The sequence below is a fragment of the Helianthus annuus genome, chromosome 6 (assembly GCF_002127325.2).
Source record: "Helianthus annuus cultivar XRQ/B chromosome 6, HanXRQr2.0-SUNRISE, whole genome shotgun sequence".
In the NCBI taxonomy this organism is placed as follows: Eukaryota; Viridiplantae; Streptophyta; class Magnoliopsida; order Asterales; family Asteraceae; genus Helianthus; species Helianthus annuus.
Window position 1 is genome coordinate 68614572 of NC_035438.2, and position 23235 is coordinate 68637806.

Here is a 23235-nt window from a genome sequence, read left to right on the forward strand (position 1 = left end):
TAGTAGATGACCAGCCTTCGGTCAAAGAAAGATAAGCATGAAACAAAGAGGTCGATGAAGCTATACATGAGTATGGTGCTTTCACACAAGAAGGAATTTTGACCTTGGCATACCTTACGTAAGTAAAAATTTTATTTTATGTTCTTGCACTTGATGATCTTAAGTATGGCCTGTTGCTTCTCGATTAATGTTCGCAGAGAGAGATTTAGGCAAACGAGAATTAGCGTACCACAGGGTTAGACAAGAACTATGATATCCACTTTACCACAACCAGATAAGACGCGAAACACATACCAAGACGTGACTATCATCAATCTGTTCCACATAATTGTTTTAGAATCACTAGTAGAATAATAAATCCGATGATGATGGTGTAGTTGGTTGCACACATAAGCGGTATAAGTAGAAATAAGGTGACACTACCGGTCATTGGAAGCGTTACATTGAGGGTGTTGACACAATAAGAATTATGTTGAAGAGTAACGGTTGGTCGAAGTCATAGTGATCCGGTTTAATCGGAGCGTTCTCCACAGTCGTCAAGCCTGCCGTATGCGAATAAGAATGGTTCACTAAAATCTATGTACGAAATTGAGTGTGTAATTAGTCGAACGTGTATGAAGCCAACTTTGAAGGGTTGAACTAAGGCGTGTGTATTAGGAACATCAAGTACGTCACCAAAAGGTTTCATTACAAGGACACGAAAATATTTTCGAAATGATATGGTCATAAAATAATACACAACCATCCTCGGAGTACAAGAAGTGATCACTACGTATCAAAAGAAGAGTTTATCAGGTTATTTTTAAACTAGAGCACAATGTTATAGGAGTTTATGCGTAGACAATCGAGAATGTAGTGTGACCATGATAATGGAATGATAGGTTTATCTATATCAAGAACAGTAACTAACTGTCACCTTAAACGGTAAGCGTCGGCCAAGGCAAGGGCTAGGGGATAGACTAGTTTAGAGAGGAAAACTGTTATGTAATAGCAATTCTAGCGATACAAGGAGTAAGATTATTGTTTATGTCATCATGTTTATCTGGGAGTTGATTAACTTATACCCCCGTCCTCCGTTGTCCCTCATGGTTCTATATAAGAGAAGGGAACAATCTTATGGGTCGAAATGAGGTAAAAGTCGAGTATCACATTGAAATCTACAAACTACCAAGTTTACACACAATAGGGCAGAACCCTTCTCACGCTCATTAAGCCTCACTGGGATTTGCATGCACCCTGCGTTATTATTAAGTGTGCACCCAAAATAATAAGGCAATTTGCATGCTTATCTCAGTGCCTCTTAGCTTGCGCTTGAAGTTTCCCCCGTCCAAACAACACAACAGATGATATCACAGTTCTATGGTTTACATGAGTCGAAGAGTAGTGTCACACTATCGAGCCACTATGGTGTTAAATGTTTCAGTTCATGTACGGTGTGAGTGTGTGACTGCTAAGCAAGTAAGGTATAAAGTGGGAGAGAGACGAACCTTGCAATCTGGAGCTGAGTGTCATGATCGATTTTCGAAGTGGTTCGGTTATAGTCTGGTTTTACAAAACGTTTTAAAACCTAGTTCACTATAACCAATGGCTCTGATACCAACTGTAACACCCCCAAATTCCACCTGCGGAAACCCCGCGAGGCGTGTTACGCATCAGAGTTCGAGCCACCAATCACATTGAACCAATGATAAATATTTAGGTAAGTCATAACATTAATTACCAAATAAGATGTCTACATGATATCAATTCTCAAAAGTTGTGTAGCGGAAGCATGTAATCATTTCATAATAATAATCAAAATCAATGCATTGTTTATAAGTGAATCCAAGAGTCTCGATCCATGACCACTCCAGCACTCCCAGATAGCAAGTCCATGTTCCAAACGTTAACGACCTACAAGCATGCAAACAAGTGTGTCAGACTACGCTGGTGAGTTCAAGGTTTTGTTAACGTGTTGAGTTACCAGATGTATGTTAATGCGATTCAACGTTGCGTTACGATGTTGCTCATGTTAGATACCCTAGGGAGTGTGCCCATGTGTATCCGGGGAGTGGGTACCCCTTACGACTGATTGCTATGTTGCCTTCGTTAGATACCCTAGGGAGAGTGCCCATATGTATCCGAGGAGTGTGCCTCTAACAACCATAGCCATACCCAGATAATTAGTTCACGCCCGTCCTTACGGCCCGGTGTGAGGTTTCCCACCTAATAGCGCTATCAACTAATCACCCCCATTGCCCTCCAGGCAATAACCAAAACCGATTAAGTTATTTACCCAATGTTTCCCCTCCAAATGTTTACCAGTTGTCCCAAACCACCGGGACGCATGCTTAGAGAAATGCAATGAACTCACCTTGGTTTGCTCGGTAAGATTAAGTACTTTGTTTACCAGTTGAACAATCCAATCCTAATAGGGTTTCGGTACCAGTTAGTTACTTATACATATAAATCACATATCTTTATTATGCAAATATGAACAAGCTTGGCACGTAGTATCACACTAGTCATAGCGAGCACTCATGTTATATGTATATATACGTTTCACATCACAAATTCATACTATGCCCATACTCTCATGATAACTGTAGTCATTCCATTCATGGTTTCACAATTTCAATTGCCATCATGATATAATACATCATAAGGTTAATCACATATTAAGGTTTTACTAACTGTTTGATATAGCTATTATATCAAGACACGACCCACCTAATTCTGCCCAATAAGTTACACGACCCGGTTCCCTTTGTGCGATCCATACTCATTCATGGGCCAGTAACCTACGAATGATTTTTAGAAGGTGCGGCCCAATACGGTTAGTTCGCTAATCAAGTAGCAACCCAACTAGTAAACTGTTTTAAGTGTACGGCCCAATATGTATCAGTAACCCATATACCCCAAGCCCCAAAAGAATGCATGATCTCATGTGATATGTGAGCGACTCGAGTGTAATGGCTGGCCCGTTAAGAAGCAGCCCACACTAGATGTGCGGCCCTTCTTTAAGTGTGATACCCATGCACCCTATAACCCAACTTAGTATACAAGTGGCCCAACTATCATAACCTCCAACTACTCAACAAAAAGTGATCGGCTCATCATCATCAAAATTACCAGATATGCATGTATAATGTATATGCTCTCAAAACCTTACTGTTAATTTAATTGGATACCATTTGTTTATTAATTCATCTGTTGTTTTCCAGAAGTTATTATGTTCACACATGCATTCACACTAACCTATTTCATTAACCACTACCATGTCTCCTATCTTATGTATATATACATATAATAATCTGACACATATAGAAATCATGTGATTCTCGATAACAGTAAACCGACCACATGCACACATATATTCCTAACTATACAGATCATTGATTATGAATCGTGCTGGAAACATCAAACAATTAACATAATCAACATAATAATCATTATGCTCATGATTTCAATCATAACCTGTGTCTGTAACCCCCTTCGCTACCTGGACTATGTCGATTAACATGCATGCCAGTTCTAACATATAAATGTTCGATTACGTGTTATTCAATGCATAACAATTATATTAGACAATGAGTGAACGAACAGTACATATGATCATAAACAAATCAAGAACCGGTGCACATACAATTGCAACGAACAAAAGATTAAGGCACGTACAATCACGAATGAATAAGAGTATGATTCACTAACCGAGAGGCGAAAGACAATCGAATACAGTAAGTCGCGATGAGAGGGGGGGGGGGGGTTTCTCCGCAGAACCGTGCGATTCAGAAACTTGGTTCTCCTGCCGTCGCTCAAGAGTTTGCAAGTAGGGTTTACTTTGAATGGCCATCTAGTCGGTTACGTGTATTATGCATAATAATGCATTTGGGCCGGGAAAGTGGTTCGGGTATAATAAAGGCTTGGGCCAGATCTTGCTGTTAATCAATTGTGATGTGGGGGACTCTTATTATTAATTAGTTTTGATGTGGTGAGTCGGTTTACAAAGGCAACCGAGAATACTTGAGATATGAACGGAAACAATTGCACATACGGCCCAATCGAACACACAACAATCGAGATTAAATATTGTGACCCAATGGCCCAACGCACCATACACAACGGAGTTACCACTGATTAACGAAATTAAGAGCACAAGGGTTAAACGTAACTAACCTTGAAAGTTCGGGTTGTCACATTAGAACTCCATGTTTTTGACATTATCGATAATTGTTCGTTTGATATCGCTTACTGGTACCTGGTATAGCTTACAACACTGAAAAAAAACAATTTATTTTGAATACAACCCCGCTTAGACGGGTTGAACAAAACCAATCTTCCTAACTAGTTTAATTTTTGCGAAACTATAGTTATCGTAGCGGTTTAGTCTACAATTTTAGTAAAAAGTCGATAAAACTTGATGCCAAACACTCATAATAAACACATTATGCGGAAATACCTACCGTTTAGCTCCTCTAAGTCTATCCTTTATGGTTTCATTTTTTTAGCTGCCACATTATAAAGTGTCTGCAACATCACTAGACCATTTTCATACCTTTTAGCAGAATAGCAGCACCCTGTTTTGGTATCACCACGTGAGTAACCATTCCATTAAAATAAAATAGGAATTAATTTATATAAATTAGAAAGTTAAAAAAAAGATGAGTAAGATGTAAAAAAAAGATTGGGTGAAACAAAAAAAGGTTGGGCGATGTGTTTTTTTTTTTCTTTTTCTTTTTTTTTTTTTTGATATGAGGGGTTCAAAAAGTAGAGATGAGAGCCTATAGCATGAAGGGGCCAATGCCCAATGTGTTTTTTTAACAACAAAAAAATTCATTCATCATTCAAAAGTTTCATTACACAAATTACAATCATATGCTTAGTAAGCTACTAAGCTAACTATCTCATTATGATCGCCAAATAGATTAAAACATTACATAAAATTAGATGTTCGACACCTCGAAACATCTCCAATTATTCCATTCCATGTTCCGCCCTTTTGCTCTATATTTATTCCATAGGTATGTTGTTGCTTGCATCTCCTCGAAAATCGCGTCTATATTAGCTCTTTTCCCACCAAAGATACTTTCGTTTCTCGCTTTCCATATCCCCCAACATGTTGCTATTATTACTACTTGTATAACTTTCCTTTTCTTTTCTTCTATTGTCACTTGTTTGTGAAATTCCAAAAGATCAATCCTTCGTTGTAAAAGCAAAAATTTGTTGTGCTTCATACCATATGCTAACTTTATGCCATAATACCGATGCTACATAACATCCCGTGAACAGGTGATCAACATCTTCTTCTTTTTCCCGGCAAAGGTTGCATACGGCTGAACCCGGTAACATTCCTCTTCTTTTTAATCCTACCATGGTTGCCAACCGTTCTTGTACTCCACGCCACCCAAAGATGTTTACTTTTTTTTGGTACCCATTTAATCCATTCGAAGGAACAATACGGAACCACAAATTTGCTTAATTCCATTCTGGTTGATGCTAGCAAGAATGTCCCATCTCTCGCCATTACCCATTTCCACCTATCCTCCTGATTGCCGAGGATTAGTGTTTGCGCCAATGCCCCCATTTCTTGAAACTGGTTGCGTAATTCAGCCGACTCCAGATTTTGTCTCCACTTCCACCGTGGTTTCCTTTCTTCTACCAATGCTTTTTTATTTCTTTCCGGTGCGAACAAATTCGGGAATCCATGCTTTAACGGTCCATCTCCGACCCACCAATCTAACCAAAACCGTATTTCTTTTCCATTTCCTACTACTCCTTTCGTCAGTTGAGCTGGATTTTTATTGTATTTGTCGAGTTCCTTTCCAACTTTCGCTATGTTATTCCACGTACCCGTGATACCCTCTTTGATTGGCACGTATGAGGTCGAGTGCAAGTGTGAGTGAATTGATGTGATTGTTCGCCCCCACAATGTTTCTTTTCATGTTTATACCTCCACCACCACTTTAATAAGTGACTTACCCCAATGTGTTTTATGCCCTTTAAAGTAGGGTTAGGGCATTGTTGAAGGTGTGAAAGATGGTTAAACATCCAAAGAGACATAAGAACGTTACCCCGTAACAAATATCATCACATGTATACCTTGTTTTAGCATTTCTAACTCTAGTTTTTGTTTTTTTAGTTTCTTCCTATATGAATGGATTACTAACAGATCCTATAGTGCGGCACGTGCAAGATCCGATTTAGTTCCATAATTTGACAGTCAATATTTCAAACAGCAAACCGGCCAATAATTTTCAAACCAATTGAAAATTCGATCCTACAAGTTGAGACAATATTTAAATAATTAAATGAATTGATTTATACGTTATCAGAACAGCTTTGTGTTATTGTACGAATAAAATTTAATACTATTCAAATCACCTCCCATATTTAAATTGCAAAAGATGAGGTTTAAAAAATAGAAGTATGCGGCTAAAGTATCATCATTCACCAATGTTGGTCAATATATTCAATTTTTAAGGCTCATCAACTTAGGTGATGGTCAACCTTAGGTGCTTACGCCAAGACAAGTTTGATTGTTCCTCAACTTAGAAGATAATCAGCTTAATTGTGGGCTAACATGCCTAACCTTTGAGATGAATAATGTAGCACTTATGAAAGCTGACCTTTGACGCCGATAAAACAAATGTAACTTTTTGGGGAGAGTAAACTGCCATTTTGGTCCCTGTAGTTTGGGCAGTTTTGTCATTTTAGTCAAAATCTCAAACTTTTAAATCTAGGTCCCTGTGGTTTGCATTTTGTTGTCATTTTAGTCCAAATATCAAAAACTCTCATTTTTTACTGTTCCAACATGCTTTTTTTGTCTTTTTGTGCAGGGGTAGTTTTGTCCAAGTACATTTCATTAAAACATTTTCTTAATTAAAAACCCCCCAAATAAATAAATCAGTTGTCATCTTCCCCAAATGCAGAGCAAAAACCCAAATCCTAATTCCACAAATGCAGAGATCTCCACCACCGTCACCTCCTCCTCCCTTCTCACCACCGCCACCACTACCTCCTCATCACATCTCCACCCTCCCTAAAACCACCACCTTCGACCTCTTATGTGGTGTCACACCCCGATATTTCCACGTATTACCGGTGGGGAGTATCGTGACGTAGTTGATATCATCATAGTCAAACAACACAAATTTAAATGCACAGCGGAAGCAAAAGATAGATTCATTTCAACTGAATATATTGTAATATTAAGTATCACAAAATAGTTGAAACAGATCCATAGGCGGATCGAAAGAAAAAGGAAATTGATCAACAGACTTTAACATCTAGAGCTTGCGAGACTTGATTATTGATGCCTGGAGTAACCAGCCTATTACGTATAGTACCTGCACTTAGCCTTTTTGGAAAATACGTCAGTTCACACTGGTAAATACAACTTAACTGACTCATTTTGAAAAGAGTTTGAAAATTAATTTGAATGCACTCAGGCAAAAATATATTTTTATAACTTGGGACAATTATTTAAAAATAATCTTGTATACAGTTTTACTTATTTGTCGTCCATTAGGGCCGGTTTGTAGGGCCGGTCTAGATTAACTGACACGCCACAGGTATAATACCCACAAGGTTGATTCCTTTAAGTGGACTACCAGTTTTTACATATGCACTGTCAGGTGTACGCCTACACCCCGTGCTTAGGTCGTGGCCATTTCTTTGAATGATGCCAAGGATATCCGGGACATGGTCATTTAACCCCCAAGGGCCATACATCAAATAATACAGATTAAAACGAGTTATGTAAATACATCAATCACAATCCGATTTAAATGACTACACACCCGAACAAGCGGTATTTTTATAGTACCGTATCCCAAGCCTGTATAGGGAAAATAAGTTAAGAGTATTTACCTGAGCAAAGTATAAATCAAATACAGCAAGTGCACGTAGCTTTTACTGGGCTCCTAATCTGGAACGAAGGTTTTTAATAACCTATTAGAATCCTAACGGGTCGTTAATTAAGCTTAGTCTTAGACCGGTTAGTTTTCAAAAGGAAATACGGTTCAAACGCATGATAACGCGAAGACCGGCTTAGAATGTGGTTTTGACCCGACAAGCTTGTATGCTTGTTTAATATGGGTAACTTAAACACATTCTGGATTTTGAGACAAAAACGGTATGGTTTGACCCGTTTCGGCTAATATATGCAAACTAGTTACATAAGCCGATCCAAACGCGAAAAGTGCGTAACGAGTAACCAAAAGAGTCATATACAAGTTTCCTAAGTTAATATGCCTTAAATATGTTGTGACATCAGTAAGATATCTTCTATTATGCCCCAAATGAGTTTAAACTCAAATTATGCCCCATAAGGGCAATTTGGTCATTTAAAAGGTTATAAAAGAGTTTAAATATAAATCTGAGTTTCGGGTCTGATGTAATCAGTAAAAATACTTAATTTTTCTAAGTTATATCAGTAGGGTATTACCTACATGTGAAATTTATCATTTATAACTAAACTATGCACCGAAGGGGCATTTTGGTAATTTCACTTAAGCCTAAAAGGTCAAGTCTGGAATCTGACTTTAAAAACTTTTACTTACTGATAGAATACCAAATTTTACTTAAAATATCAGTAGGTATCAAGTCTTATATATCTAAAATGGTTTTAATACATACTATGCGCTTAAAACGCGTAAAAAGACGATTTTTAAGCGATTTTCGGGTTTTATAAGAAAAGCTGATATTTTTATTATTCCAGCAAGCTTAAAATATTCTATTTATCATATTAGATCAGTAGAAAAAGGTTTGATATCAAAAGGATTTGTAAAACTCATTTTATAAGTTAAAAGGGCAAAACCGACAATTACCGAATCAAGCTTAGAACTCTATGTTATGCTCAGCCTAAAAATAAATAAAAATCTTCAAAAATCCTAAAATATTATTTTATATCAGTGGGTAAAAAGTTTGGTATAAAAATTTGGGTTTAGATAGGCTATATGCTAATTATGCCGTTTAATTCATAAAAAGCTTTTCATTTACGCTAATGAGCATAACTCCTAATCTAGACCTCAAACTGATGTCAAATTTTAGGTACAAGTTTATAAATCAGTAACTAAGGTTTCTACTCTTTTATATTTTCAAAATTCATGTTTTAAGGTCGTATGGGCATAATAGTCAACATTTAGGCATTTAACGGAAATATGCATATGAATCGGATAACTAATGAACCAAGTTGTATAATCTCAGAGGGTTATACTTATAGGTAACTTGTTCCTAATAAAGCTCTAAGGCATTCCTAAACTATGCTCTAATGGGTCAGAACTGAAAGTCAAAGTAAAATTCCACTTATGCGACTTTCGGTTTCAAACCGAGCTTAAACTGAAAATTGTCGAGTTGAACATGTTTAGACATGTTCTTACACTAATTACCAAGTTATACTAATGACAAAACAGGTTGCATAGCTTCTACATAGCTAATTATGCATTAATTTGAAAACAAGCTTTCTGTTGACTTTTTAATATCAAGTTTGACCCGACAATTGACCTAGTTAGAATGGGAATCAGAGGGTGCCCTTTTAAGAGTTTATTGCCCACATAATTACCAACTCATAGGTACTTTCAATTTCAAATTTGACTGGACAAATTAAGATTAATGACAAAGTCAAATCTTAATTACGACAGTTTGACTTTTTGGTTTAAAAACTAATTAAAAGAACTAAACAAGGATTAGAACTCTTACTTAAGGTCCTTGCTATCTTTTCTACACTTCTTAATCTTCTCCAAGTCAGCTACCTCCAGAAATGAGTGCTTGAATTGTTGCAAGTGAATGAGCACTTGAACAAATGAACTCATGGCCCTTATATAGGTTTCTTAGAGCTCCAAGATCATTCCAACAAAGTATATGGATGTTTTCTGATGATTACAAGTGTCCCTAGGGCAGTAAAACCATTAAACATGCCCCTAGAATCGAAAAACCAAGCATCTAAGTCGGTTAAACTGGCTGTAATAGACATCTGCCAAGAATCTGGTCGCTGGCACTCTAAGGCGGGCCGCGTAAGGTCCCATAGAGGGTTTACGCGGGCCGTGTGAGGGTGGCTCTCCGGTCAGCAAGTTTCAAATATTGCATTTTAGGCCCCTGGTCCTTCCAAACTTGATTTTAACATGGTTTCTTGCACTTTTAACCCCCAAACTTGACTTTTAAGGACCCCAAGTCATAAACCAACTTTGTTAAGTCCCCCGGTTATTCATACGATCACCGAAAAGTCTTAAATTTCAACGTTGACGCTTTTAACCCCTCGTATACGAATATTGTCATAACTTTCTCATACTTAATCGAAACCATGTGAAATTTTTATCACGCATTCTAGTGAGCATAATTAATCATTACAAAGCTTCGGGTTTGCTAAAAGGTCACTCAGAGGTATACTTTAAACATGTTGACACTTTTAACCCCTGTAGTTTGTAATCCCTCACTTTCTTTCATAATTAGCTTCGTATGATCCATGATTTATTCGTTTAAGGGTATAAACATCATGTAGGGTTATTTAAAGATATATTTATTCATTGTTGACACTTTGAATCCTTTTACGCACATAGATTCCTTGTTTGTCAACTTTAGTCCCTCTAAATCAATTCTTTACACGTTTAAAGTCCATGACACGTGTTGATACATTATTGGACATGAGATTTTGAGGTGTTACATGCGGCGTCCCCTACACCGCCTTACCCATCGCCACCGTCATCTCCACCACCACCAACACCCCCATGTTAATGCGCCCCAACGAGATCAAAACCTATGGCACCAGCAAAGCCATCGAAGGGGTCTTTATTCCCGACCAGACGTGTCTGATTGTTGAGGATTTGGTGACCAGTGGGACGTCTGTGATTGAGACGGCGGCGCCCTTGAGGGCTGCTGGGTTGAAAGTTACCGATGTGGTGGTGTTGATTGATCGGGAACATGGTGGTGTTGATTGATCTGGAACAGTGAGATGGTTAGGGTTTTCTCTCCATATCTCTCTCTTTTATCTGATTTATGCAGCGATTTAGGTTATCACCTGTCTTTCGGTGGCTTTCTCTCTCTCTTTTATTAGTTGTCTCCTGTCTTCCGGTGGTGATTTATGTGATTTATCTGATCTATGAATTTGTTAAAAGTTTGTATGGAGGTGGTGGTGCAAGATGGTGGCGGCAGGTGGTGCTGGTGCTGGTGCTGGTGCGAGAGGGTGGTGGCAGGTGGTGGTGGGGGTGGTGGTGCGAGAGGGCTGTGGCAGGTGGTGGTCCATCTGAGAATTCTCTGGTCTGCAATGGTATATGCAGATGCATATGTTTATGGTATATTAAAATTAGATGGACAAAACTACCCCTGCACAAAAAGACAAAAAAAAAAGCATGTTGGAACAGTAAAAAATGAGAGTTTTTGAGATTTGGACTAAAATGACAATAAATTGCAAACCACAGGGACCCAGATTTAAAAAGTTTGAAATTTGGACTAAAATGGCAAAACTGCCCCAACCACAGAGACCAAAATGGCAGTTTACTCTTTTTGGAAAGTTAAAAAAAGTGAGAAAAGTAGCTTATTGAGTAGAGTTACCTAAGACCATGCGTAGTGAAAGAAACCCCACCCTTGGCATTTTGCGCCATGTGACAATCCAGTCAGCAAGGGGCTTTATGGAACGTTTTTCAAAAATGGGTGTAGTGGGGATGTGAGCATTATGTTAAAAGGAAGAATGCATGTGATTGGGCAAGAAAACAAGAATGCATGTAATTGGCCAAATAATAGGAAGTTGGGCATTGAATAAAAAACGGTGCAGTCCAAAATCTCCAAAACAACGCCCATGGGGGAGGAACTTCAGGCGTTTGGGGGCGTTTATTTGTAAAAAAACGCCCAAAAAAGAAACGACTACGGGTGGTCTAAGGAAAAAATTGAATCCCCAACACATTTCATGAGTCCCTCTTTAAGAAATCCGTAGTCAATGTATCCACCTAGAGGTGTCTTTAATAATTCATGTACCATGTTCGAGCTTAAAAAAATGTGCCCTACCGTAATGTTTTATTATTATTTAAAAAAAACAAATTAGTATTGGGCTCAATAATTCTAAACCATAAAAATGATTTTTAAATGAGCCTATATTGAAATTGGTATGTATATATATATATATATATAGGGCAAGGATAAATCGAAAACCTCCTTGAGTTGATTAAACCCTGAAAACTCAATAACAACCATTGATTAGAGTTGATGGATGGCTAGGATTAACTTTTGGCATCTGTTACTTTTTCTATCCTTGTCTCTCAATTTTTAAATATATAAAATGTACCTAAGGGTAAAATGGGAACTATAAACACTTTATTAATCATCACCCTACAAACCTACCTATCTTGTTATCAGACTTCATTAATTCAAAAACCAAAACACAATAGACACTCTCTCTCTCTCTCTCTCTCTCTCTTTCTCTTTTAGAATCTTCATCCCTCTTCATCCATACCCAAAAAAATCGCCGGAGATAATCCAGACCAAAATCCCTACGGATATTTCCGTCCAGAGCAAAATTCGCCGGAGATATTCAACAAAAACATCGGAATTTCAGGTGCGTCGGTCTTTCTTAACTAGAATTATGAACTTTGTTTTAACTATACAGATTTGGGTTGTGTTAAATGGAGGATTTCTATGGTTTTAAAGAGTTTTGGTGTGTCTTAACAAGAGATTTCTCGGTTCCTTTATAAACCCATCTGGGTTTTCTTAATGACTGTGTATGGTTAGGGTTTTTCTTTTTTTTGAATCATCTCACGTATTGTGTGAAAATGGAGTATTTCTATGGTTTTAAAAAGTTTTGATGTGTCTTAACAAGAGATTTCTCGGTTCCTTTATAAAACCCATCTGAGTTTTCTTAATGAATGTGTACGGTTAGGGTTTTTTTTTTCTTTTTTTGGACCATTTCACATTTTAGACGCTTAGTTAAAAGGGGGTTTGGGTGAATACGTGATCATTTTTTTTTGGGGGGGGGGGGGTTCCGATTTGTGTTGATTTGAGAAAATACATTACACGAATACTCTGTTTATTAGAAAAAAAGGGCTATTTAGGGTATATCAATACATAATGAAAAGTGGAAAAAAAATATTAAGGTTTTTGGGGGATAATGAAAAATAAAAGGATAAAAAGGGTGGGAAAAATGTTCGTATGAGAAAATAATCCATGTTTGCTATAAATTGAACTGGTCCATAGTGATCTACTGGTGATTGTGGTCCTGCATTTGTTATCTACTAGTCATTTATCTGAGCTACAAAATGATTTGGACCATAAATTGACTGCCTCTTAATCTGATGCTTTGCAGTAATTGGCTGTTACAGCTAAGTATAACAAAACACATCCGAGGAAAAAAAATGAGCACATGTGTTAATAATTACAAAAACTGTTTTTAGTTATGTTTATACATTCTTTTATTAATGTTTTTCACAACTAAAAAATGCAGCTAAAAAGGCTTGCCAAACCCCGGTTGTCGAGAAACGCGTAAGCAGGCAACTAATATGTACGTAAATACTTTGAATTCATTACATGTTTGTTGTCATGTTTATGTCTAATGTATATAAGCTTTCTAAATAGTGACAGCGGATGCTAACACGGGCGGTCCAGCAACACGAACAAGAGGAGGTAAAAAAAGTTTAAAATTAGTCTTTTTTATTGTTAAGACATATATTTTGTAAAGCTTGTTAATTTTTTATGATTTATATAAAACATGTACAAATGTAGGTCAGCAAGCGCAGTGTGCTAAGAAGGTGCAAAAAAGGAAGCTAATAAGTACGTACAAACATTTTTTTTCTTTTGCTTATCTTAGAATTATGTTTTATAAAAATTATTAAACGAACTTCGTGCCTCAGTTTCACCGGACAGTGATTTAGACACCCCCAGGCAAAACATGGAGAAATTAAAAAAATGTATGTTTTTTTTATGTATGTAAGTTTTTTTGTTACATCTTATTGACATCTAATATTTATGTACATGAACTTTGTAAAACATTCTAAGTTGACGGCAATGCGGGCGGTCCAGCAACACGTACCAGAGGAGGTACAAAACTGTTTTAAACGTGATCTTTAGGAATCTACATAAAGATATCTTTCGATACTTTAATACTGATTGTTAAAAAAATCTATATTAATAGGTTAGCAATCACGGGCACATAGCAAAACAAAGAAATTTGTCACAAGGAAGCTAATAAGTACGTACAAAAAACTTTTTTTCCTTCTTTAGAAAATATGTAAATCGTAACAGAAAGTTGGTATGTTAGTTTCAGTGGACAGTGACTCAGGGAGGACTGGAGATTTGTTAAATAACAACGCCTTGGGTGACAATGGCTGTCCAGTTCAGGCAAGAAAGGATGCAGTTGTTGTGGGAAAAACAAAAAAAGGAAAACATGAACGAGTGAAAAGCCGAAGTGGGAAACACCCAAAAACCACGCATAAGTGGTCTAGAATAAAAACACATTCAGTGGTCTAGAAAGGATGCAGTTGTTGTGGGAAAATCGAGGAATGTGCAATTGTGTAACTGAGATTAAACACAAAGGCTAGTGTTTAATTCACTCAGAGTTGGCTCTGATACCAACCTGTCACACCCCGAATTTTCACGTGTCACCGGTGGGCCCGGTGGGGGTATGGTGACGTAGTTGGCATCATCATAGACAAACAACACAATATAATAATGCACAGCGGAAGCAGAAATAGATTCATTTCAACTTTAATTAAAATGTAATATTAAATATCACGAGTAGTTGAAACGGATCCACAGGCGGATCAAGTAAAATAAGATAATTGTTCAACAGTTTTATTGTCGTCCGAGCTTGCGAGACTATTGTGGACGCTCTAGGAGACAGCCAGCCTAGTACGTGTAGTACCTGCACTTAACCTTTTGGGAAAATACGTCAGTTTACACTGGTAAATACAAATTAACTGACTCATTTTGAAAATGATTGAAAATTGATTTAAATGCACATGGCATAAAATATTTTTATAACTTGGGATAATTATGCAATATAAACTTGTAATGGATTTACATGTTACTCCGCGTTCAGTAGCCCGATCCGTAGACCGGGTTAAAGATTAATAGACACACCACAATATAGAGTTATACACTGACGGGTGTACGCCTACACCCCGTGCTCAGGTCGTGGCCATCTCGTAAGATGATGCCAAGGATATCCGGGACATGGTCATTAACCCCCCAAAGGCTTCAAGTAATAAAACACATTCAAAACAGGGTCATCTCAATGGATTTAACCACTATACGATTAAATGATTCGATGCCGGACCAAGCGGTATTTTACATACCTTACCCCAAGCCCGTATAGGGAAAATAAGTTAAAAGTATTTACCTTAGTAAGTATGAATCACAATTGGTAAGTGAAGGTAGCTTTTACTGGGCCTCCTATTCTGGAACAAAGGTTTATAATAACCTATTAGATTCCTAACGGGTCTTTTATTTAAGCCTAAACTTGACCGGTTAGTTTTAAGGACGATACGGTTCAAGCGCACGATTAAGCGAAGACCGGATAGAATGTGATTTAGACCCGACAAGTTTGAATACTTGTATAATATGGGTATACTAAATACATTCTGGATTTTGAGACAAAAATGATAACGTTTGACCCGTTTCGGTCAATTTATGCAAACTAGTTACATAAACCGAACCGAGCGCTAAAAGAGCGTTACGGGTAGCCAAAAGAGTCATATGCAAGTTCCCTGAGATAATATGCTTTAAATATGATATAATATCAGCAAGTTATGTTCCATTATGCCCCGAATGAATTTAAACTCAATTTATGCCTTATAAGGGCATTTTGGTCATTTAAAAGATTATAAAAGGGTTAAATTGGAAATCTGAGTTACAGGTCTGATTTATACAGTAAATATACTTAATTTGACATATTATAACAGTAGGGTATGACCCATATACAAAACTTATCATTTAAAATCAAACTATGCACCTTAGGGGTATTTTGGTAATTTCACAAGGGCTAAAAATGTCAAAGCTGGAAATCTGAGTTCAAAAACTTATACTTACTGTTATTTTATAAAAATATGCTAAATACATCAGTAGGTATAATCCTTATATGTTTAATATGGGTATAACGCATACTATGCGTTAAAAACGCTTAGAAAGGCGATTTAGAGCCGTTTCCGGGTTTTCAAAAGAAAGCTGAGATTTTTATATTTCCAGAATGCTCAAAATAATTTATTTAACAAATAAAATCAGTAGAAAAAGGTTTGGGGTCAAAAGGATGCATAAAACTCATTTTATGACTTAAAAGGTCAAAACCGGTATTAACCGAATCAAACTTAGAGACCTATGATACGATCAGCCAAAAATTAAATAAAAATTCTCAAAAATCCCAAAATATTATATAACATCAGTGGGTAAAAAGTTTTATATCAAAAAGTGGGCTTAAACAGGTTATATGCTATTTACGCCGTTTATTCAACATAAAGCTCTATATTTACGATATCGGACATAACTAAAAATCTGGACCTCCAACTGATATGAAATTTTCGGTGCAAGTTTATAAATTAGTAATAAAGATTTCTACTCTTTCACTTTTCCAAAAATCACGTTTTATAGCAAAAAGGGCAAAATAGTCAACTTTAAGCATAATCGGAAACATGCATATGAATCGGTTAAGCATGGAATCAATTTGTAAATTTCCAGAGAGTTACACATAAATATAAATGGTCAAAAATAAGCTCTAATGCAGATCTCAAACATGCATGCACGGATCCGAACCGAGAGTCAAAGAAAAAGTCGTTTTATAAGACTTTCGATTCCGATCCGAGTTTATACTACAGATTGTCGAGTTGATCATGATAAAACATATTCTTATATTCATTATAAAGTTATTTTTGATGATCAAACTGATTGCATGTCATCTACATTACCATTTATGCTATATTTTGCAAAAACACTTCCTGTTGACTTTTTAAGAACAACCTTGACTCGACAAATAGCATGCTTAGAGTGGGAATCAGAGAATACCCTTTTGAGGGTTTGTTTCCCACATAAATACCAACTTGTAAGTAGTTTCATTTTGAGAAATGACAGAGCCATCCTCGTTTAATCGAAAAGTCAAACTATATTTACTACGGATTGACTTTTGGCTAATAATCTATGCTAGAACGAATTAGAGGAAGTTATGGATGCTTACAAGAGTCCTAATGGAGCTTAGATAGCACTTTGTAGTAACCTTGTCGATCAGAAAGTTCCTGGAGATGCCTTGTGAATTTTTGAAGGTTGCTAGTGTTCTTGTTTCTAACACAAGACCTCAATTGTAGTGATTTTGATCAGATTTAAAGTGGTTTCAGGTGTTGTGAGATGTCCCCAGGTGTCCTTACATGCATGGAAGTTGATTGGAGCATTTGGGAGGTGATGCAAGCTGTCCTCAACTCAAAAATCGGACTAAAACAGCCCCTGTTCGCGAGTTCTGCAGCTGGGCACGGGTCGCGGCCCGCGTAAGGCAGCCCAGGCGGGCCGCCTGGGGTCTGCAGCTCCCAAACATTTGTTAAATGTTGCAGTTTTGGTCCCTGTTCTTCGCACGCGAGGTTTTTGCCGTTTATCTTGACTCTTAAACCCTCAAACTTGATTTTTAGGAACCTTGGGACTTTTACCAACATGGTAAAGTCCTCGGTTAACTTTGCGCTCACCCGAAAAGCCATGAAATTTGACGTTGACTCTTTTAACCCCTCAAGTACGGTTTTGGCCATAACTTTCTCATACGGTAACGAAACTTCATGAAATTTTTACCACATATTCTAGTGAGTATATTCTAGCATTACAAAGCTTCGGGGCTACCAAAAGATCACTCAGAGGTATAAATTCAACATGTTGACACTTTTAGTCCCTATAGTTTGTAATTCCTCACTTTCGTGCATTTTCCGCTTCGTATGATCCATGATCTATCCGTTTAGGGTTATAAACACCACGTAGGGTTATTATGGAGTCTATTTATCCATTGTTGACACTTTGGACCCTTACGTTCCATAGCTTTCACTGTTTGTCAACTTTAGTCCCTCTAAAGTATGTTTTCGCATAACGGAAGTCTATGACACGTGTCAATGCATTATTGGACGAAATTTTCGAGGTGTTACACTTAACAAGAGATTTCTCGGTTCCTTTATAAAACCCATCTGAGTTTTCTTAATGAATGTGTACGGTTAGGGTTTTTTTTTTCTTTTTTTGGACCATTTCACATTTTAGACGCTTAGTTAAAAGGGGGTTTGGGTGAATACGTGATCATTTTTTTTGGGGGGGGGGGTTTCCGATTTGTGTTGATTTGAGAAAATACATTACACGAATACTCTGTTTATTAGAAAAAAGGGCTATTTAGGGTATATCAATACATAATGAAAAGTGGAAAAAAAATATTAAGGTTTTTGGGGGATAATGAAAAATAAAAGGATAAAAAGGGTGGGAAAAATGTTCGTATGAGAAAATAATCCATGTTTGCTATAAATTGAACTGGTCCATAGTGATCTACTGGTGATTGTGGTCCTGCATTTGTTATCTACTAGTCATTTATCTGAGCTACAAAATGATTTGGACCATAAATTGACTGCCTCTTAATCTGATGCTTTGCAGTAATTGGCTATTACAGCTAAGTATAACAAAACACATCCGAGGAAAAAAAATGAGCCCATGTGTTAATAATTACAAAAACTGTTTTTAGTTATGTTTATACATTCTTTTATTAATGTTGTTCACAATTAAAAAATGCAGCTAAAAAGGCTTGCCAAACCCCGGTTGTCGAGAAACGCGTAAGCAGGCAACTAATATGTACGTAAATACTTTGAATTCATTACATGTTTGTTGTCATGTTTATGTCTAATGTATATAAGCTTTCTAAATAGTGACAGCGGATGCTAACACGGGCGGTCCAGCAACACGAACAAGAGGAGGTAAAAAAAGTTTAAAATTAGTCTTTTTTATTGTTAAGACATATATTTTGTAAAGCTTGTTAATTTTTTATGATTTATATAAAACATGTACAAATGTAGGTCAGCAAGCGCAGTGTGCTAAGAAGGTGCAAAAAAGGAAGCTAATAAGTACGTACAAACATTTTTTTTTCTTTTGCTTATCTTAGAATTATGTTTTATAAAAATTATTAAACGAACTTCGTGCCTCAGTTTCACCGGACAGTGATTTAGACACCCCCAGGCAAAACATGGAGAAATTAAAAAAAGGTATGTTTTTTTTTATGTATGTAAGTTTTTTGTTACATCTTATTGACATCTAATATTTATGTACATGAACTTTGTAAAACATTCTAAGTTGACGGCAATGCGGGCGGTCCAGCAACACGTACCAGAGGAGGTACAAAACTGTTTTAAACGTGATCTTTAGGAATCTACATAAAGATATCTTTCGATACTTTAATACTGATTGTTAAAAAAATCTATATTAATAGGTTAGCAATCACGGGCGCATAGCAAAACAAAGAAATTTGTCATAAGGAAGCTAATAAGTACGTACAAAAAACTTTTTTTCCTTCTTTAGAAAATATGTAAATCGTAACAGAAAGTTGGTATGTTAGTTTCAGTGGACAGTGACTCAGGGAGGACTGGAGATTTGTTAAATAACAACGCCTTAGGTGACAATGGCCGTCCAGTTCAGGCAAGAAAGGATGCAGTTGTTGTGGGAAAAACAAAAAAAGGAAAACATGAACGAGTGAAAAGCCGAAGTGGGAAACACCCAAAAACCACGCATAAGTGGTCTAGAATAAAAACACATTCAGCGTCTATGCATGGTTTTCGATTTATCTTTCCCCGATTTTATCTGTAACTTCAAAAATAAATGTTACATACATCAAATATTTTATTTTTTTAGAATTGTTAAATATGTAACTAGCAAAACATATATGAATATAGAATTTGTTACATTGCTAAAACCCAGTTACGTTGTATTACATAAAATATTACAAATAACTGTAACAATGCTGAGACTCGGTTACATTGCTAACATATATGAATATAGGATTTGTTACATTGCTAACATCCAACAGCTACATTTATATGAACCTCCTTGACTTTTGTAACTAGGAATGGTGTGTATCTCATCATCTATCCAAAATATCAATGTTACATCACTTCAAATACATATGTTAATATTAATTCAAAATAACTTCTTAACATCACTTTAAATACATATGTTAATTTAATGACTCTTCATTGTCTCTTTGTGATGTGATAATAAAAAAAATAATATATATATGTATCACGTTTGGGTAAAAAAAGGAGGGAAGAATTAAAAGTTCAAAACTTTAATATGAAGTGACAACAACTATAAAAGAGACTTGTTACATCAAGTGTAAATACTTGCTAAGAAATAACAGCCCTGAAAAAAAATGTACTGGTTGAAATACATACAATCTCATAGATGGGGCATTGGCGGGAAAATACAAAAGGAGTGAAAAAACTAATTGTATAAGTTACATTTATAATTGAAGTAAAAATGAAGGCCCTAATATGATTTACAAAAAAAGAGTATAAATGTGTCAGGTATGTAAAGTAGCACAGCCAACTTTTTTAAGATGTGTCAGTGTAATAAAGTGAAAATCAACAGTAAATAGTTTAATCTATGTCATAGAAGTAGGTACATAAGTCAAAAACTAGATATGAACCACGAAATTACATATTTTTTTCTTACATTTTTATTTTATTTTCATTTTTATCTATATTACATATTTTTTATTACATTGCTTTGTAGGTTGACTTTTTTTATGTAAAATGTGTAAAATTTTACACAAAGTGTTTTAAAAGACTATATATTAATTACAACATCCATTTATCTAGCGTTTTTTAATAATATCCACAAAAACCATTTTTTATATGTTACACAAACCGAGTCATATCTACATTAGTTGATTAGCCTTCAATCATTTGTTCATATACTACCCAAACCGAGTTATATGTTACAAAAATATTTTTTTTTCATATTTTGTCCTACATAGAAATACACATTAATGCTACAACATATACATTTTTTTTTCATTTTACATTTCTACATATAAATAAAAAACAAAGCCCACAAGTTTTTTTATATAACCAGGTAATAAGATATATAATCATTGCACCATACATAAAACAAAACATTTTCGCAATGTTACAAAGAAATCCGTAAACACAAACTATACAAATTAATGTAATAATAATTTGAGATTAAATATACTTATTAGTTTCCCTTTAACACATTTTTCCAATTTGGTGGTAGATGCCTTGCTTTCCCTGCATTCCAATTAAAAAACATCAACATTCCTCGCAATACGAAACGTTTTTGAAGATAGAGAACACCCAAGCAAAACAAATGTTTGAATGTATAAACACATGTGGTCATTTTTATCTGTTTTGTTGCTTATCTTCACTATCTACAAGCACGAGAATTAATAACTAGTTACACTTTTTTTAATGTGTGGTGCATTTTTTAATGTCACCAAAAAGTGTAGATGCTGGTGCATTTTTTTTAGGTGACCCTAAAGTGTAACCTCGAATGTTTTTCCCTTCCAAAAAATATAAAAATTTAATTCATAAAACACACTTTTTGGGACAGAATAAAATAAATAATATTGTTAATACAAGTGTAAATCACACATGTTTTTACCTTCTAGAAAATATAAAAACTTGTTTCATAAAAAATACAATTAAAGAAAAAATACATGCATTTAAATGTATTTCAAAGTTGAAAGGGTTGAGAATAGCCAAATGTCTATTTAAATGCATGAATTATCCTAAATTAACTTATTCGAAAAATTTAGATTACTAATGTGATAAAAAAATTTGTAACCATAACTAATGCAGCAATTTAGTTAAAAAAAGAATGAACTATAAACATTTGCAGGTTAACCTCTATAATATGTTGAGGATACATTTAGTGCTATAATCAAATTTATTTAAGCTTGAATACATGAAAATGAAGAACCAACCTCTGTAATCTGAGCCTCTTCTGAAATTGAGTCTTCATGCTCTTTGGTTGCCAATTTGAAGTCAACCTCCACCTGTAATAATATAGGATTCAAAAATATATCTGAACTTAATCTCAAACCAACCTATTCTAAAAGCGGATAACAAAACATTGTGAAACCAAGAGTGTTACTTTGGTCTGTTCAATCATTTTACCAAGTGTTCAATTTCAATATATTATTTAGATATGTAGAACAAAATACCAAAGGCCATCATCTGGTGTTCTAAACAAATTAACAACCTGAGGTCTGCTCCAAAACACTGCATAGTTAAAAACTGAAAACAAAGTCGTTTCGAAAATTGAAACAAAAGGGGCCATCTTTCATTGAGGTATTAAAACAAACACCTGGTGTGCATGTAAACTCAGTAGCTAAAATCTCTTCTAAAACAAAACTAGCAAACGTACAACAGCACAACATACATCCCCAATTTTACATCTGCGGAAAAAACCCTACGGACTGAACACGAAACACTTCATAAATCAACCGCAAAACAAAAATACGAACAAGAAAACCCTGGTCACAAATAGCAGAAATCTACAATAAAAAACAAACCCACAAAGGGGGTAACGATTGAAATCAAAACAAAAACTAAAACGGAGGTATAAATTACTTTTTGGGAGCGTGATTATGTCACTGTACCACCACCGGCAATGTTCATTGTCACCGTACCACCACCGGCAATGTTCATTGAATGTCACCGTACCACCACCGCCAACACTCTATGGTAGTTGGTTGTTCAACTTATCCATGTTAAATGCAAAACCTTCTCAATGGTGTCTCTGGTTAATTGTTTTCTCTCCACTTTTCTTTAGGAGAATTGAGATGTGAGAAGATGTGATGGGTAGAAGAAAAAGAAGTGAATAGATGTGATGGGTAGAAGAAGTACAAATGGTAATAAATGAAACAAAAGAGAAAGGAAGCAAAGTCACCTGCCTCCTCGATCCTTATCACTTACACTTTTAGTCAACATTAAGGAAAAAGACGAAATTGCCCCTCTATCATCTTATACTAACATGTGATGTGGCTCATTCCTGGCCACTTATAAGGGTTTCCAGGGTTTAGTCAACTGGAGTGAGTTTTCTCCTTATAATTAGCCTATATATATATATATATATATATATATATATATATAGGGGGCCGCTAAAATAAGAACCACCTCCAGTTGTAAGAACCGCGAGAACCACTCTCAACCAATCAGAATATGACAACTCAAAGGGTATTATGGTCATTTACTCCAAATGTCACCCTCTCTCCTCATTTATTAAATGTCAGTTCCTCTCTCCTCTTTATAAAATGTCAGTCTTTTT

The 23235-nt window shown here is 35.8% G+C and overlaps 1 protein-coding gene and 2 long non-coding RNA genes across 4 annotated transcripts; 2 read left to right on the forward strand and 1 right to left on the reverse strand.

Moving 5' to 3' along the window:
* Positions 1-10709: 10709 nt before the first annotated feature.
* Positions 10710-13992, forward strand: LOC110864043. Its single transcript, XM_035974173.1, has 7 exons — positions 10710-10899; positions 11091-11242; positions 12397-12523; positions 13406-13462; positions 13537-13584; positions 13684-13731; positions 13812-13992. Exons 1-7 carry the CDS (start codon positions 10710-10712, stop codon positions 13889-13891), a joined length of 702 nt encoding a protein of 233 aa, XP_035830066.1. The 3' UTR covers positions 13892-13992.
* A 4655-nt stretch (positions 13993-18647) lies between these two features.
* On the forward strand, positions 18648-19817 carry LOC118479915. 2 transcript variants are annotated; one of them, XR_004861508.1, is made up of 7 exons: positions 18648-18747; positions 18822-18869; positions 18969-19016; positions 19098-19154; positions 19243-19284; positions 19379-19435; positions 19505-19817. It is a non-coding gene; the product is annotated as an uncharacterized LOC118479915 (long non-coding RNA). The 2 variants fall into 2 exon arrangements; XR_004861509.1 differs by having other exon boundaries at positions 19511-19817.
* A 1175-nt stretch (positions 19818-20992) lies between these two features.
* LOC110864042 lies at positions 20993-22811 on the reverse strand. Its single transcript, XR_002549569.2, has 3 exons — positions 22539-22811; positions 21890-21961; positions 20993-21194 (listed from the first exon to the last, which is right to left on the reverse strand). It is a non-coding gene; the product is annotated as an uncharacterized LOC110864042 (long non-coding RNA).
* Between the last annotated feature and the right edge of the window lie 424 nt (positions 22812-23235).